This window comes from Heptranchias perlo, chromosome 20, assembly GCF_035084215.1.
Source record: "Heptranchias perlo isolate sHepPer1 chromosome 20, sHepPer1.hap1, whole genome shotgun sequence".
Classification (NCBI taxonomy): Eukaryota; Metazoa; Chordata; class Chondrichthyes; order Hexanchiformes; family Hexanchidae; genus Heptranchias; species Heptranchias perlo.
In genome coordinates this window covers 49,864,783-49,883,708 of record NC_090344.1, presented here as the reverse complement: position 1 = coordinate 49,883,708, position 18,926 = coordinate 49,864,783, and the positions used below count along the sequence as shown (strand labels likewise).

General features: G+C 47.8%; 1 protein-coding gene across 7 annotated transcripts in view; it reads right to left on the bottom strand.

Annotated features, from left to right (window-relative positions):
- Nucleotides 1-4,630: 4,630 nt before the first annotated feature.
- Nucleotides 4,631-18,926, bottom strand: part of stard7 (StAR related lipid transfer domain containing 7) — a 40,137-nt gene continuing 25,841 nt past the window's right edge. For all 7 annotated transcript variants that reach the window (XM_068001323.1, XM_068001326.1, XM_068001324.1 and 4 more), the window contains 7 exons: nt 16,325-16,503; nt 15,592-15,641; nt 14,486-14,596; nt 13,695-13,777; nt 12,311-12,410; nt 11,104-11,188; nt 4,631-8,578 (listed from right to left, as the gene is read on the bottom strand). In XM_068001323.1, coding sequence (XP_067857424.1) covers nt 8,403-8,578; nt 11,104-11,188; nt 12,311-12,410; nt 13,695-13,777; nt 14,486-14,596; nt 15,592-15,641; nt 16,325-16,503 — 784 coding nt within the window. In that variant the 3' untranslated portion in view covers nt 4,631-8,402. The remainder of the gene's footprint in view (nt 8,579-11,103; nt 11,189-12,310; nt 12,411-13,694; nt 13,778-14,485; nt 14,597-15,591; nt 15,642-16,324; nt 16,504-18,926) is intronic.

Below are 18,926 nucleotides of genomic sequence, written 5' to 3'. Positions count from 1 at the left end.
TCACACTTCTCTGGATTGAATTCCATTTGCCACTTTTCTGCCCACCTGACCAGTCCACTGATATCTTCCTGCAGTCAATAGCTTTCCTCCTCACTATCAACCACACGACCAATTTTTGTATCATCTGCAAACTTTTTAATCAAGCCCCCTACATTGAAGGCCAAATGGAAAGAGTCCACTAGAAACAGCTTTCCAGTCACAAAAACACCCGTCAACCATTACCCTTTGCTTCCTACCTCAACCAATTTTGGATCCAATTTGCCACTTTCCCTTGGATCCCATGGGCTTGTACTTTTTTGCCTAGTCTGCCATGTGGGACCTTGTCAAAAGCCTTGCTAAAATCCATGTAGACTACATCAAATGCATTACCCTCATTGTTACCTCCTCAAAAAATTCAATCAAGTTAATCAGACACGACCTTCCCTTAACAAATCCACGCTGACTGTCCTTGATTACTTCGTGCCTTTCTAAGTGGCCCTCAGAATTGATTCCAATAATTTGCCCACCATCGAGGTTAGACTGACTGTCCTGTAATTTCTTGGTCTATCCCACGCTCTCTTATTAAACAACTGTACAATGTTAGCAGTCCTCCAATCCTCCAGGACCATGCCTGTATCCAGAGAGAATCAGAAAATGAAGGTCAGAGCCTCTGCTCTTTCCTCCTTTGCTTCTTAACAGCCTGGGATACATCTCATCCGGCCCTGGTGATTCATCTACTTTCAAAGATGCTAATCCCCTTAATACTTTCTTTCTCACTGTTTATCCCATCCAAAATTTCACACTCGTCATCCTTAACTATAATCATCGTCTCCCTCTTTTGTGAAGACAGACGCAAAGTATTCATTAAGAACCATGGTTTTAAATGAATATTTTGTCTCCGTATTCACAAAGGAAAGGGATGATCCAGACATAGTAGTTAAAGAGGAGAGGTGTGAAATATTGCATAAAGTAAACATTACAAGAGAGGAAGTACTGGAGGGACTGAAATCCTTAAAAGTTGATAAGTCATCAGGGCCGGATGGATTGTTTCCTGGGCGATTGAAGGAAGCCAGGGAGGAAATAGCGGATGCTCTGAGGATCATTTTCCAATCCTCACTAGATACAGGGGAGGTACCGGAGGACCAGAAGACTGCAAACGTAGCACCATTGTTTAAAAAGGATACGAGGGAAAGACCAAACAATTATATGCCAGTCAGTCTTACCTCGGTGGTGGGCAAACTATTAGAATCAATACTGAGCGATAGGATAAACTGTCACTTGGAAAGGCATGGTTTAATCAGGGATAGTCAGCATGGATTTGTTCAGGGAAGGTCATGCCTTACAAATCTGATTGAATTCTTTGAGGAAGTGACAAGGAGGATTGATGGGGGTTGTGCAGTGGATGTTGTCTACATGGATTTTAGTGAGGCATTTGACAAGGTCCCACATGGCACACTGGTCAGAAAAGTAAAAGCCCATGGGATACAGGGAAATGTGGCAAATTGGATCCAAAATTGGCTCAGTAACAGGAAACAAAGGGTAAAAGTCGATAGATGTCTTTGTGAATGGAAATCCATTTTCAGTGGTGTGCCACAGGGCTCAGTGTTGGGTCCCTTGCTGTTTGTGGTATATATTAATGATTTGGACTTGAATGTAGGGGGCATGATTGGTAAATTTGCAGACGACACAAAAATTGGCCGTGTCGTTGACAGTGAAGAGAACAGCTGTAGACTCCAAGAAGATATGGAGTGGGTGGAAAATTGGCAAATGGAGTTCAACCCGGAGAAGTGTACGGTAATGCACTTAGGGAGGGCAAACAGTAAAAGGGAATACGCAATAAACGGGAATATATTGAGAGGGATAGAGGAAGTGAGAGACCTTGGAGTGCATGTGCACAGGTCCCTGAAGGTGGCAATAAAGGTAGATAAGGTTGTGAAGAAGGCATACGGACTGCTCTCCGTTATTAGCCGAGGTATAGAATACAAAAGCAGGGATGTAATGATGGAACTGTATAAAACGCTGGTAAGGCCACAGCTGAAGTATTGTGCTCAGTTCTGGTCACCACATTACAGAAAGGACGTAATTGCTCTGGAGAGAGTGCAGAGAAGATTTACAAGAATGTTGCCAGGGCTTGAAAATTGCAGCTGCGAGGAGAGATTGGATAGGCTGGGGCTGTTTTCCTTGGAGCAGAGGAGGCTGAAGAGTGACTTGATTGAGGTGTACAAAATTATGAGGGGCCCGAATAGAGTAGACAGGAAGTACTTGTTTCCCCTAGCAGAAAGTTCAAGAACTAGAGGACATGGATTTAAGTTGATTGGCAGAAGGATTAGAGGGGACATGAGGAAAAACTTTTTTACCCAGAGGGTGGTGGGTGTATGGAATTCGCTGCCGAATTGGTGGTAGACCAGACCCTCAACTCTATTAAAAAGTACCTGGACCTGCATCTAAAGTGCTGTAAGCTGCAGGGCTACGGACCGGGCACTGAAAGGTCGGTTTAGAATGGGCACCTGGTTGTTCTTCGAGCCGGCACGGACACGATGGGCCGAATGGCCCCCTTCTGTGCTGTATCTTTTCTATGGTTCTAACCATCTACCACCTCCACACATAGGTTGCGTTATCTAATAGGCCCTACTCTTTCCTTAGTTATCCTCTTGCTCTTTATGTATTTATAAAACATTTTTGGGTTTTCCTTCATTTTACTTGCCAATTTTTTTTATGCCCTCTCTTCGCTTTCCTAATTTTCTTTTTGATTTCACCTCTGCACTTTCTACACTCATCTTGGCTTTCTGCAGTATTGAGTGCTCGGTGTCTGACATAAGCTTTCCTTTTCTGCCTTATCTTACCCTGTATGCTCCTCGACATGGGTTTGAGCCACACTGCAGTTGGAAGGAAGAGGGTGTCGACCTTGGGCTTTCCACAAAGGCACGAAGGGAAAAGTCAGAGGGAGAATTCACCACAATGAACGGGAAAGAAACTAAAAGCAAAAAATTCACAACCCCGCAGATACGGCTGTAGCAAACCCCTCTGTGATAGCCAAAAAAGAATGAGTGAATCTTGGTGGATTCTCCGTGATTTCATTTCCGACTTGGTTGTTGGGAATTCATCCATTGATATTATTTTGCTCTCTCCTTTATTGGAGACACCTTGTGGCAGCTCCTCGATGAATCCAGAGGGCAAAAAAAGAAACACTCTGCTCTTGTTCCACCCAGCCATTTAGGCCCAGAAAGTCAATTCTTGGTCTCAGCAGGGAAGCTATCCTCAACACCCCTGGGCTAGCCAGTGATGCTTGATGGAAATAATATATCTTTGGACAGTGGGTAAGAACAATTTCTGGTTGGCTGTGATGCACCCTCTAGTTGAATAGCCCATCAAGATTCTAGACTACTTGGACAAGGTACTGGAGAGCTACAAGCACTTTTGGAACTGTACCCCTGCCAGAGTCAGGAGGGGGGGAGAAAGTTCACAAGGAAAGTGGTGACGACTCTAAACCTGCACCATTCGCTGCCAAACACTCTCTGCTTGCAAGGGGTTAAACTGGAGAGGTAACAGAAAACGCTGTTAGTCCTTCAGTGGTCCTTTTGCTTTTAAAAGCTGCTCTTAAAATATACTGCCTAACTCTCTCTTTCTGTCTCAGGCAAATTTCTCTGGATGAACAATCAATAATGAAAATTCAATCAGAAATTTGATTTGTTTTCCTGCTTTAGACTCGCATCTTACCTTTTTAACTAAAGTCGCAAACAGAGGGAAATAAAAAAATACTCCATTCTATGGGCTGCGAAGATTGGACTTCTTTAACAGAAATTAGCTGGCGGATCAAAATATAAAAATGTTTAACATTCATTTGTCATTTGGAATTCAGAGATCTCATTGAGCATGCTGCTGCCAGAACAACTCTCCTGTAAGCTCTCAAAATTAACCATTTACAAATATACAGCAGTCAGGATAGATCCACAGTTTATAAATCATGATCACCAAGGGACAAATATAAGAAACCATGAATAATTCAGCACACATGGCTCACTTGGAAGCAGTATCTCATTGCTGTTTATGGGACCTTGCAGTTCCCTACATTACAACAGTGACAACACTTCAAAAGTACTTCATTGGCTGCAAAGCACTTTGGGATGCCCTAAGGTCATGAAAGGCACGATAGAAATACTTTTTAAAAATTTGGCACCCTCTCCCATACAAGTCAAGTGTGAATGAAATCAAACAACAGCCCGACACCGAGCACATCTTGAGTGGAATTTAAATACAGTAGATTCACTCCTCATCCCATAACAGATTTGTTCCAATACAGATTGAATGAGGGTTCCTGAGAGTGCAGTCTGATTGTAACTGACCATTCCCAGTGTGTGCCTTTAACCGTTGCAGTCAGCTTCATTCCACAGGCTGAGAGGTAAAGTCTCACTCTGAGCCACACAGACCAGAAAGTCTGAGATCCAATTGCTGTCTAATAACCCACACATTCAGTCCTGCTGCATTCAGTTGGTCTTTTGGTAGCAGGGTGAACTGGGGATTTGTTGGAGACTAATGGGAGGGAAAGGAATCTTTAAATAGCCTGGGGCAATGAACAGCGTGGAAATACTCCTCAAACAGAACAGCAAAAGTAGATAGAAAACAGAGAAGATAACAGCACATGCCTGAAACATAAGAAAAAGATGAGATTTAATATAAAGTAATTAAAAATTAACATGAAGGAGTTACAGAGCAAATCATCATCTTGTGGAAGAAATGCATTCTCTTTTACTTTGAAACTGCCAGAGAGAGACACGCACACAAAGTTAAATCAAGACAAATTCAAAAATAAAACCCCAAAGCACAGTGAAAACATAAGCAGTTTTAAACATTATACAATAGAGAAGCTAAGGGACTCCAACTGCAGGCAGAGTTGCAGGTAGCATGAAGATATTCTGGGCAGGGAGGGGGGTCAACACTACTTGCCCCACCCTGAGCCTGCCACCTCTTATCTACCTCTTCTGACAGTGATATGCAGCGTGGTGCAATTAATTGCAGAGAGGTCTGCATGTGCTCTGCAGCACAGGAATGCGCTTATTTGGTTGCTACACAATTTCAGTGCTTGGAATTTCACGCAACAGAGGATGGGAACGGTACAATGGAATTTTGTGCTGTAATCAGCTCTGTGCTTACCCAGATATCGTCATTCCACTGTGCCTAAATGCAGGTCTGTAATGCCCATTACATGCACACACACACACAATCTCCAGTGGGTCAGGTCCCTACTGATGGGCAGAACACGAAGGACACTTCTGAAACTGAACAAAATGGTTCAAAAAAAATGGAGGGCGCCGATCAGGGACAAGCAGAGAGAACAATTAAAAGATTAACAGGAAGGAGCACAGGTTAATAAAATTACTTTAGAAAGTTTTAGTTTTCATTGAAACATCAAAGGCTGGAGGCAGGTTTGCTTAAGTCAGGCTCAAGTTAGCATTTTTCACATACAATGAAAACTATTTTTAGTCCACTGCATTGGAATTATTAACCCAAATTACAGTGGGGAAAGAGTCGTTGGCGACAGACCCAGTGTACTGATCTCTCAGACAGCAGGCACAGAAAGCATGTAATGAAGCAGCAATTACAGTGTGTGAAATGTTAATCAGGAGTCAGCTTTCCCGAAGGACAAACTCCAAACCGAGTCAGAGGTAAGAAACTCTGCAAGGAAATAAATGTTGCTCAGATACTCAACAATTCTACCAAAAATTGCTGTTCACTTTGGAAAGATACAGCGGATGCTGCCTGGGTCAGCAGTTGATCAGAGTTACAATTGGCCTCAATGATCCTGAGTTGGCAGAGGGAAGAAATCATGCAGAGTTCAATGGTCTCTGCTAACAAGCGTGCTTGTGTACACTGGATCAGCCATGCCGTGATACCCTCTGTGGTAGAATAGTCCAGACACTTACTGTTTAGGGTGAGCTGCCAGTGCAATGGAATTGCACTCCAACAAAAGTCAGTGACTTCAAGACTGAAGGGAGAAAAGTCCCCTTGGTGCAACAAAGGTTCACTGGATTGATTCCTGGGATGAGAGGGTTGTCCTGAGAGATTGAGTAGAATGGGCCTATCTATATTCTCTGGAGTTTAGAAGAATGAGAGGTGATCTCATTGAAGTGTATAAAATTCTTAGAGGGCTTGACAGGGCAGATGCGGAGAGGCTGTTTCCCCTGGCTGGAGAATTTAGAACTAAGGGGCACAGTCCCAGGATAAGGGATGGGCATTTAGGACTGAAATGAGGAAGAATTTCTTCACTCAAGAGGGTGATGAGTATTTGGAATTCTCTACTCCAGAGGGCTGTGGCTGCTGAGTCATTGAATATATTCAAGGCTGAGATCGATAGATTTTTGGACTCTAGGGGAATCAAGGGATATGGGCATCGAGCGGGAAAGTGGAGTTGAGGCCAAAGATCAGCCAAGATCTTACTGAATGGCGGAGCAGGCTCGAGGGGCCATACTGCCCACTCCTGCTCCTGTTTCTTATGTTCTTATGTAATGAATAGAAAACAGCGGGTGCCGCGATTGCCAAGAGCCACCTGACTGCACAGTTTCCCCAGCACCGTGCACAAGAGCCTTCAAGTCAAGCCACTGCTTCTGCGCCTTTCCTGCAGCACTAAGTGTCATTTCCCTACATCACAACAGCAATTACGCTTCAAAAGTAATTAATTGGCTGTGACGTGCTGTTGGACATCCTGAGCTCCTGAAAGATGTAACAGAAATGTAAGTTCTTTCTTCTTCGTCATGCAAGTCATTTCTGAATGGGACCCACGCGATATCATACAGAAGGCAAACTATGTCCAAAACAACAAAGCACGCTATCTCATCAAGACCATGTTAACAGTTAACACTGCAGCAACACGAACCTGGTGCGTCCAGTGACAACAAATCAAAATACCACCGGACCTGGTTGAATCTGCTCAGATGGTGACAAAACATTTTCCTACATTACAACAGTAACTACGCTTCAAGAGTTGGCTGTGAAAGGCTTTGGGACCTCCCAGGGTCCAGAAAGGCACTTTGTAAATGCAAGTTATTTCATTCTTGAACTGCTGCATTACCAGATGTGGGAGCTCCATCTCCTGGTAGAAAGCCAGCACTGCCATTAACTTGGCAAGAGCATGCAAGCACGGGACCAGTTTTGAGGAGAAGCAAGGGGGACGGAGGGGCAGAGGGAAATGCTGATCACAGCTTCACTGAATGAGATGCCATGTGGAGGTCAGGTACTTGACCCCCCTTCTACCCCAGCTTTGTCTTGTTGCCAATCGGGTCAAAAAGAATTAACTTTTTAAAAAAAAATTTCTCCTCTGTTGAATTTAGAGACACTTTGGTTGGAGTGAATTTCCAGGAGAGACCGTTCTTTATGCGCAAGCCTAGTCAGCGAGCACGGGACGTTACTCCGCTGCGTGAAATCCTGCTCCTGTCTTCAGCAGACCACACGTTCCAGCAGAGATCCGGAGCAGGAACCCTGGGGCTGATTTTCCATATCCCTAAATTGAGGGGCACGATTCCACCTGTCGCTGAGGCCAGTTCACTTTACAGAGACCCGGGATTGAACCTGGGTCTGTGTTTCACACTGAGTTCCAAGAACTCATTAAATAGAGAAAAGAAAATCATAAGTTACAAAGTCAGCCTGGCAGAAGTTGCTCTGGTGAGGTGTGTGTGATGCGCAGAGAGAGACGCAAAGTTTCTCAAGGGAGCGCCAAGCCTTTGAGTTGTTGCCTTTTGGCTGCCCAACCCTCCAGCACCAATATGGAAGGTATAGCAGAGGGCCACGCCTGATCTACCACAAAGGTAGAAATCATTACAAAATAATAGTTTTTATTTGAAAATACTCCAGCCAAAATATGAAACTGAAATCGCCAGTGATGTTTAACAACAACCATTAGACCTCCTGCACAAATCGATTAAGTTTTAAAAAAACACGAGTGCTGCGGCCAGTGCAGACACAGGACCGGTGTCCAACATGATTCAAACGTGGAATTGTACACGATCAAAAAACTAAACAAAGCTGACTCATTGCAAAGAAGTGCTTTTCTCCCTCCAACCCACATCCCAAATAAAAATCTTCCAAAATGGTTAAGGTAAATTCAAATTGCTGACTTAACCAAAACATTTCAAAAAGACAGGACTTCACCAAATCCTCACTCTGGACTCTAACCTTCAATTTCAAATGCAGCCCTCGTTCTGTGCACGTGTGTGTTTTTTTTAATACTTCAAGTTTTGCAGGTAACGCGACTCTTTGTACTCTATACTGGTAAATCTCGAAGCTCTCTGCCCATCTCACACCTGCGATGATTTTCAATGTAAAGTTTTTCGTTGACAAGCAATCAGATCTCGAAGTTGCTCCCTGCTCTTTCTTGATGAAGCAGCTCCAGCATCTAACCCACTGCTGACACCTTGATACACCGCACCCCACTACGTGTAGTCCATCTGCTGCGAGCTGCAGCTATTCTCTTTGCGCTCTGAGTTCTGAATTTGTTTGGTATCAATGCTCTCGGAGGTTCTCACGCTGATGTAATCTTTAATCTTGATTTCCATATTCCTCGCTCGGACAGCTGCCATGTGTAACTTTTCCAGGAAGTCGGGCATGCCTGCAAGGAAACCAACAATGAGGATAGCGTTAGGTGTCAGTTGTGACTCAGTGGTAGTGTTTTCGTCTCTGGGTCAGAAGGTTGTGGATTCAAGTCGCACTCCAGAGCCTTGATCACGAAATCTAGGCTGACACTGTAGTGCAGTACTGAGGGAGTGCTGCACTGTCGGAGGTGCCGTCTTTCGGATGAGACGTTAAAGCAAGGCCCCGTCTGCCCTCTCAGGTGGACATAGTATTTATTCCTCAACCAACATCACTAAAACAAATTATCTGGTCGTTACCGCATGCTGTTTGTGGGATCTTGCTGTGCGCAAATTTGCTGCCGCATTTCCTACGTTACAACAGTGACTACACTTCGAAAGTACTTCATTGGCTGTAAAGTGTTTTGGGACGTCCTGAGGGTGTGAAAAGTGCGATATAAACGCAAGTCTTTCTTTCTTCAGTGTGCTCGTGAAGTACCGGAAGCAGATTAACGCAGCAGCATCTGGCTTCTACAAAAACAGTGGTTTAAAAGGTACTCTGCTCACTTGGTTATAAAGGAGCATTCCCACTGTCTTGAAGGTACTGGATTAAGGACCTTTTTTGTGAATTTTGTGCTTATTAAAGGTGAGGGATGTTAGAGCTGCAGAATAGAATACTTTTCATTACAAACGTTCAGTGTCAGCATCAAGCACTCCCAGGTCACGTACAGCATGGGTTCGATAGAGTAAAATTCACTAAACTTTCCCCTATCCATATGCCTTCACCCCAACTTCAAAAGAGCAACCTCTAATGCACGAGTGGGATATTTTCCCATCTCGCACACCTGCCATAAGAAATAGGAGCAGGAGTAGGCCATCCGGCCCCTCGAGCCTGCCCCGCCATTCAATAAGATCATGGTCGATCTTCGACCTCAACTCCATTTTCCTGCCCAATCCCCATATCCCTTGATTTCCTGAGTGTCCAAAAATCGATCCATCTCAGTCTTGAATATACTCAACGACTGAGCATCCACAGCCCTCAGAGGTGGATAATTCCAAAGATTCACAGTCCTCCAAGTGAAGAAATTCCTCCTTATCTCAGCCCTAAATGGCCGACCCCTTATCTTGAGACTATGACCACTAGTTCTAGACTCTCCAGCCAGGGGAAACATCCTCTCAGCATCTACCCTGTCAAGCCCTCGAAGAATTTTATACATTTCAATGAGATCACCTCTCATTTTTCTAAACTCAAGAGAGTATAGGCCCATTCATAGAATCGTAGAAAATTTACGGCACAGAAGGAGGCCATTCGTCCCATCATGTCCGCGCTGGCTGAGAATGAGCCGGCCAGCCTAATCCCACTTTCCAGCACTTGGTCCGTAGCCTTGTAGGTCACGGCACTTCAGGTGCACATCCAAGTACTTTTTAAATGAGTTGAGGGTTTCTGCCTCTATCACCCTTTCAGGCAGTGAGTTCCAGACCCCCACCAACCTCGGTGAAAAAAATTTTCTTCACCTCCCCTCTAATCCTTCTACCAATCACTTTAAATCTATGCCCCCTGCTTATTGACCTCTCTGCTAACAGAAATAGGTCCTTCCTATCCACTCTACCTAGGTCCCTCAATTTTCTACACCTCAATTAAATCATCCCTCAGCCTCCTCTGTTCCAAAGAGAACAACCCCAGCCTATCTAATCTTTCCTCATAGCTAAAATTCTCCTGTCCTGACAACATCCTTGTAAATCTCCTCTGTACCCTCTCTAATGCAATCACATCTTTGCTGTAATGTGGTGACCAGAACTGTACGCAGTACTCAAGTTGAGGCCTACCTAGTGTCTTATACAGTTCAAGCATAACCTCCTTGCTCTTATATTCTATGCCTTGGCCAACAAAGGAAAGTATCCCGTATGCCTTCTTAACCACCTTATCTACCTGTCTACCTGTTCTGCTACCTTCAGGGATCTGTGGACATGTACGCCAAGGTCCCTCACTTCCTCAACACCTTTCAGTATCTTCCCATTTATTGTGTATTCCCTTGCCTGGTTTGCCCTCCCCAAATGCATTGCTTCATACTTCTGCGGATTGAATTCCATTCTACTCAATCCGCCCTCATAGGACGACCCTCTCATCCCAGGGATCAATATAGTGAACCATCCTTTTGCCTCTCTGAGTGAGATTACTAATCAGTGTCAAAGTACAAATAATTTTATGCTGTGGGGCACTGGTAACCAGATTGAGACTGGCCCTAAAACTCTTCACATGGAACTCTTGCAGACAGATGAGACACCTACTTCAGCTGATCTCTGGGAAAGGACCTGCCCGTGCTATAATCTGAGCAGGTGTCTCTGCTGATGGTATCGGCTGGAATTGGAGATTTGTTGATGGCGGTTACGTTTGCCTTTCCTTCTGGCGCTGCTCATAACTGGGACTGAACTAGACAAAGCCATCAGCCTCAGACTCCATGGAGCCCCCTTTTTATCCTTGGCCCAGTGCACCTACGGGTTTCTCATGGCATGGAAACCAACTCTTGCTTCTCGTGTTCGAATAAACAATTATTTAATATCTTACCACTAGACACCATCCAACTGAGGCAGTAACGAGGGAAAACTGTCTGTGGGTCATCGCTGTACGTAAGGAGGTAGTCAAAGCCATTCTGTAAGACAAAAATTGAAGAGCGAATGCTGACTGTGTCACACCTAATCCAAGCATAATGTTGCAAACGGCTCAACACTCGACGTCCGAAAATTATCTAACTTTTCAATGCTGCCCCACCCCCCCAGGTACCGACTCTTACAGTGTACAGTTCCACAGGCGCTGGGCACCGGTCCACGGGCTTCGGGCGCTGGACTGGTCCACGGACGCCCTCTTGTAGCTTGCCCAAATGGTCATTTGTCATGACCCGAGACAGTGAGTGCCTGTCGTCTATTCAATGCTTGGGGTGGGGGGCAGGGGAGATCAACATAGCCGAGCCCAATCGTGTCCACATCCAACGTCTATACATCTTCCAAAAGGGGTTACTGGATAGTCCTCAGCAGCAGCAACCTTGGCTGATTTTCTCCCTCTCTGATCTGCCGGCTTAACACAACGGGATGGAACCTTTGACCTTCTGCTCTTCGTACCGCACCATAAACACACGTCACCGATGGAGCCATTGGGAAAATCTGGGGCTCCACCTTCAACCGGAAGGCGTGTCAGGGTGAACAGAGACCCTCCTACAACATTCCAAGTGCACTCGCCCAAATTACAAGCAGGGAATGAAACCTCAGCGATTTAGTGTTGATAGACCGCCCGGGAGAGGAGTGAAGGATGTGCCCTGTCTACAATATTTAATTAACAATGACTGAGTGGGCGAATCTTGTCAGGGAATTGAGGAGAGGCAGGTTCGACAGGATCTGCACTCCCCGCACTGCCTGCGACTAGTCGGTTTCTAGCTCCGCTCACTTTCACATCTGCTTTCCGACAGCTTCCTTTGTGACAGTCGTGCATGCTGTAATTTTGCTGTCAATCATTCAGTGGCATATGGCCTGGCAGCTCCAAAATATAAGTTCACTGGTTTTGCTGAGGAAAAGTACGGGTCCCTCCTCTATCCAGGGAGCAGCAGCACCCGTTAGTCCTGAACCCCTCCCTCCTCCTGCCGCCAACGGGTGCGTTCCTTCCCCGCAATCCTGTTCTTCAGTCGGTGGTTGCACACCGTCCTCAGTCCTTCCTGCTGGCTGCTGAACGTACCATACCTTAAATGTTAACATTCCCCCCCCTCAGTCACACCCAATCTTACCTCATCAAATGATCGGTGTGGCTTGATCACCATCTGGGACTCGTAAGATGTCACGCGCACACAGTTGTGGCACTCCGGTACACCAGGATGCTGCACGGCCCTGAAGAAAAAGAATAAGATATTAGGAAAGGTGCAGAGATTCCTTTATTGACTTACTCCTTTCTTATGCAATCGTATCTTGCCCAAATTTACCCTATCACCATCTCCTCTTCCTCCCCTCCTGCTGAGGCAAGATTCCACTGGCACCAGCAACCCGACAGGAGTCCAGAGCTCAGATATTGAAGGGCCGGGAGTCTCTGCTTCCCAGGGCAGAGCCACAATAGACACGAGCGCAGATTGGAGACAACACTGCCACCTCAAATCTGGCCTTGAGTCTGTAGCCTCACACTTTCCGTCCGTGAGTGTTAGTAATCGATCATTGGGGGCATCACAGTCAAAGCTAATCTCATCTGCACCCAATGCCCATAGGGGTGCAGTTTATAGTCGGGGGGGGGGGGGGGGGGGGGGGGGAGGTCAGTGGGTAGCCGTCAGAAGCAGGAACCCTACCGATCCTTTTCATCATCTCCAATTTGGGAGACAACCCCATCACCACTCCTCCCCGATAACCGCACCAGCTAAGAGAAGCTAAATTCAGCACAGATCAGGGATTAAACTTGGGATCTCTCTAGCCTCGCCAAACGTAGCAATTACCCACTGAGCCATGGGAAGCATCTTGCCGCCTTAGAACAGAGAAGGTTAAGGGGAGATTTGATAGGTGTTCAAGATCATGAAGGGTTTTGATAAAGTAAATAAGGAGAAACGGTTTCCAGTGGCAGAAGGGTCGGTAACCAGAGGACACAGATTTAAGGTGATCGGCAGAAGAACAAGAGGCGACATGAGGAAACTTTTTCTTTTACGCAACGAGTTGCTACGATCTGGAATGCGCTGCCTGAAAGGGCGGTGGAAGCAGATTCAATAGTAACTTTCAAAAGGGAATTGAATAAATACTTGAAGGGAGAAAATTACAGGAATGAGAATAATTGGATAGCTCTTTCAAAAATCCGGTACAGGCACGATGGGCCAAATGGCCTCCTCCTCCTGTGCTGTACCTACTATGATATTATGAATTCTGCACCAGAGCCATGCCCAGCACCCTAGTGCAAGACCAACGCTCCTGTACAGCTCAATAGTGCAGATATAAAATAAATCACAGACTCCTTGGAGATGAGCAGTAGCTTAATTTACGAGCAAATTCAACTAACCTTCCAATAGGTTTTTTGCAGACTTTGCTATGCTGGATAGAACTAGATATATTTTAACCATGGATCAGCAAATCGACCCCCAAAAACGTAGAGGCCAGCAAAGGGCTGAGGAACAACGCAAAGTGAAACCCTCAAATTCTCACCTCGACACCAACACCATCAGGTTGTTCCTTTGGTCCACGTGATAGCGTCGGATGTACAAGTAATCCCTCGAGTACATGGGATACTGGAGATGGAGACAAGCAGAAGGGTAATTAAAATGCTCGCCCCACCACTGCCGTATGATGTCATTTTCCCCCCCTCCTTCCCATCACACCTTCCTCCGGCAACCAAAAAAGCCACAGCAAGAAGCCTGCGTTTTCTGACCACTGTTATCGTAACACTGGCAGCAACTCACTTATTTTAAAGTGAGGCTCGTTGGATAACCCCAGGCTGAAATGTCTGCTACACACCCACCTTTAGCAGAATAATACGTTGCGTTTCACATGGTATAATGTTGCCGTCTTTATAAAAGAGCAGCACCAAGTGAGACACGTACGTTAGGTATGGAGGGGACCGACCAACCTCAGGATTGATTGTTCATCAACCAATCGCAGAAGTTTTGGTGCTGACTTGGAAAAGCCATAAATGGTCAAGTCTGACTAGACCAGCGGCTTTCGCTGGACGGTCGGGTTTCGAGCAGATGCTGTCTGGTCATTTTGATCATGAACAAGAGCAAGAGCCTATTCTTCCAACACTGCATTCAAAGTCCCTGTTTGCACACGTGACCCGACCCGTTTTGTGCGCCCGTTGATCTGACCATTATGTGCAGTAGTTTGGAAACGCCCCCCCGTCCAGTTTTGGACTGGGCAAAAAGGTAGTCAAGTGCGAACCAGCAGAAGAAACCGACACGCGCACACGTTGCAAGACACAAACGAACGAAGGCTAAGCTTACCGGGAAATGTGTGACCCAGTGAACTATCTCCGACCCCGAGAACTCATCCCGCTCGATCACTTCCAGCTTAATGACCAGCTCATCCCACTTCTTCCTGTATTCGGTGTCGAGCTGCACGGAGAGGCGTCAGTAAGATTTCATGGCAGAGAGCGGCTTCCTTCTGCATTAACTGGCTGTACATTTATTAACAGCAGCAGGAGGGGCATCCCTGGGAATGGACCACAGGTCTTCCACCCACCCACCAACAGCACCAGATAGGTCCTGCACAATGGCCATTGCGGAGCAGGACACCGAGACCAAGTACCATCAAGCTGAAGCCGAGCAGGCATACAGGCCGGGGGATGGGATGGGAGCGAGGGCACAGAGCTTTTGGCAGGAGCCAAGAGAATGGCTTCAGTCTTGCCCATGTTAAGCTGCAAGAAATCCTGGCTTATCCACAATTTGATGGCTGACAGCCCGGTGACAGCTGTGGGAGAGGTGAAGCTGGGTATCAGGAGCCTAAAGAAAGCTGTTTCTCCCCCCCGTCACCCCCGCTTACGGGTACAGGTCACCAAAGGTAAATGGGGAATAGGAGTCAGCCAAGAGGCACACTCCTGTGGTGGCACAGGAAGGGAAGGGAAGCCGTTGCAGGACATGTGCTGGCAACATTGGGATAGGTTAGGATGGCAATCAGTGCCACGGAGAGCGAGGGGGAATAACGGCCGTTACCAATGGAGCCTGGGTTTGTCTACACCATGCAAAGCAGCTGAAAGAGGGAGTCCCGCACCTCTGGAGTTAACTGGATTTCTACAAGGTAAAAGTGGCCTTGTCACACTTGGACTCAAAACCTTGAGATCAGCATTCTCAAACTCTGCCAATCTGGTGGTAAAAGGATCAGAATGGCAGGGGGGGGGGGGTGGTGGAAATGAGTCCCCTTTCCATCTACTTTAAATAACAATGACTATTTCAAAATCATTCATTGTACGTGAAGCGCTTTTGAGACATAACTGAGTGACGTGATACGGCACTACATAAATACAGAGGGACGTAACCATCCCTCACTCATACACAGGATTACCCAAAATGTGCTTGAACTAAACTCCGTTCCCATTTGATTCCAAAGGTACCTGCACATTGAAGAACTGCCGGGGGGTAACATCAGTGTACGTTCCGAAAACTGTGGGAGAAGGAAAAGGAATGAACACCCTCAGTAAGGCACGCCACAGAAGACTGCATCATGAAACATTCCTTGGCCCCAATTTTCTACCCCACCTTTTTCTGAGGCCACTGAATCAGAGCGTCACTTGGGAAAGGAAGTCAGTGGCCCATCCAACCTGTGCTGCTGCTAGCTTGTCAACTGTACCTGTCGACTCTAATAATCCCATTACCCTGCCCTTTCCCATATCCTTTTAAAATCATAGAAATTACAGTACAGGTGGAGGCTCCTGCTGGGTTTTATCTGAATCGCCACTGACCATCCTCCAGTACCATGTCCTCGTGGCCATTCTTCAGATGCCAACCGGAACAATGACTGTTGGGAAGCTATTCAACTGTGGAGGGCAGTCAAGTCCAGCTGAGCCCGATCCGGATGTCACCCACATCCACGTGCCAGCAGGAGTCAAGGATAGCGATCAGGAGTGGAAACCCTGGCTGATTTCCGCACCTCCCCCACCTCCATCCCTACCCCTCGGACACTGAGGCCAACAGCTGCCCTGGCCGAGACCAGTTAACTCGACACACACCAGTTTTGCAAACCGGGACCTTTCGGTCAGTACCACGACAGGCAGCTCTCTTCCAAGGAAATTCTCCGCCCAGGTACGAGGCCTCGGGAAAGGTTTGAGCTGCCGGCACTCGTCTTACCTCGGTACTGGTAGAGGTGAGTACCCGGGATGGGCCTGCGCCACAGCCGGAAGCTCGGCCTGTCCATCACTAGCTCCCATGCGCTCTCCTGCTTGAGATGTCGGTCGCACGCCACCCGCTCCCTGCTCCTGTGTTCCTCGGCCGTCGGGTCCTCCAGGTTTTTGAAATCGTTAATGCACCTGCGTCAGGTAATAAATCATCAAGTGGCAATTGAGCAACAAATTGGTCTTCAGCATCGGCCCTCGCTCACCAACCCCAGCCCACTCTCGTCTTCCACCCGCATTCCTCCCCCTTTTGTTGTTGGAGATGGATGGACAATTCACACAACGGAGGGAGCTTCACGGGAGGAAAGCAGGGCTGGCTGAAGAATGGATGTTGTGCAAACTTTCTGAAGGACCAAACTGCTGAGGATTTTTTCACATGCCTCCCCGTCTCTCCTGAAGGTGCTAAGGTAGAGGGGCTGGCAAGCCTGCGGTACCTCACTCAAGTGGCCACGAGTGAGCTGTCAGCAAACTGGACGTTTACCATTTTCAACAATTCTTTCAATATTATGGGCTTCTTTTTAAAAAAAAGAGGAACAGAAACCAAAATTGAAAATGATTTGGCACGAGGTTGTGTGTTTTTTTTTAAAAAAGCCTTTTGAGTGGTAACTGCATGGCTCAGCCTGGCTTCAACCAGGGAGTGCTGGATAGTGATGGGGGGGGGGGGGGGGGAAATCCATGCCCGTTCTGCCCCTCCTGAAATGAGGTGCACAAAGGCCAACTGTAGCAAACCAAATGAGATCAGCACAGATGGGGCATCAGACCTGGGATCCTGCTCGTTTCTGTGGTTTAGTCGCAATTAACTCAATTAACTTGCCGAGTTGTCAGGGAGCTGACTCAAATTTAGAATTATATTTGCCCCCTTTCCCGAGGGCAGTGATTTGCGCTGGGATACACAGACGATGGGTTCCTTCTGACACCTCGCCCAGATGGACAGTTTTCATGTGTGACCTGGCACAGCGAGTGTTGGCAGCTATTAGACTTCAGCAGGCATCGCAACCGAACCTGTCCTCATCCTACCTGTGCCCCTCAGGAAGGAGCTGACATTTTATTCCAGTGATTTCTTGGCAACTGTTCCATTCTGTCCTTGGGCTGTTTATAGTCCACTTGAGTGGAGGATTAGCTCGATTCTGCGTCAGGACTCGGCCTCGCAACTGGCTCTGCCATCCCTCTGACAAACAATTCGCACTTCTCTCAAAGCCAAACATCCATCACATCCGAGGTGAGGATTTTGATCAGTGTTGGCTTTTGTTGGCTGAATCTCCCCACAGCTTCCAAACCACAGGTCAACCTCTGCTTAAAAAGGAAAGAACACTAACATTTTCTCCTCTCTTCTCCGACTCCTGCTGGCGTACCGTGAGTTCTCCCGTCATGCTGAACTGAAACCGAACGCAAAACACCACTCTTCAGGTGCGCACCAGTGATGTCAGCAGGCTATTCAACCGTGGGAGGCTGTCAAGCACTATCTCTCCTCACCCAATGGCCACACCTGGGAACTTTTCAACTTGGGGGGGGGCGGGGGGGAGGGGGGTGTCACTGGATAACGATCACATGCAGGAACCCCAGTTGATTTTTCCCAAACCTAGCCCAGGGGAACTGAGGCCAATTGTAGCACCCCAACTGCTTCCCCATCTGAGATCAGATAAATCAGCAAAGACTGGGGAATAAAACCAAGGACCTTCCCACTCCATGGTGCCTGGCCCCTCACCTCTAACCTCACTCCAACCTGCCTGGCCCCTCACCTCTAACCTCACTCCAACCTGCCGGGCCCCTCACCTCCTGCCTCACTCCAACCTGCCTGGCCCCTCACCTCTAGCATCACTCCAACCTCACCTTCAGCTTCACTCCATGGTGCCTGGCCCCTCACTCCAGCATTACTCCATGCTGCCTGGTCCCTCACCTCCAGCCCCACTCCAACCTGCCTGGCCCCTCACCTCCAGCCTCACTCCATGCTGCCTGGTCCCTCACCTCCAGCCTCACTCCATGGTGCCTGGCCCCTCACCTCCAGCCTCACTCCAACCTGCCTGGCCCCTCACCTCCAGCCTCACTCAAACCTGCCTGGCCCCTCACCTCCAGCCTCACTCCATGGTGCCTGGCCCCTCACCTCCAGCCTCACTCCAACCTGCCTGGCCCCTCACCTCCAGCCTCACTCCAACCTGCCTGGCCCCTCACCTCCAGCCTCACTCCATGGTGCCTGGCCCCTCACCTCCAGCCTCACTCCAACCTGCCTGGCCCCTCACCTCCAGCCTCATTCCAACCTGCCTGGCCCCTCACCTCCAGCCTCACTCCAACCTGCCTGGCCCCTCACCTCCAGCCTCACTCCATGGTGCCTGGCCCCTCACCTCCAGCCTCACTCCATGGTGCCTGGCCCCTCACCTCCAGCCTCACTCCATGGTGCCTGGCCCCTCACCTCCAGCCTCACTCCATGGTGCCTGGCCCCTCACCTCCAGCATCACTCCATGGTGCCTGGCCCCTCACCTCCAGCCTCACTCCATGGTGCCTGGCCCCTCACCTCCAGCCTCACTCCATGGTGCCTGGCCCCTCACCTCCAGCCTCACTCC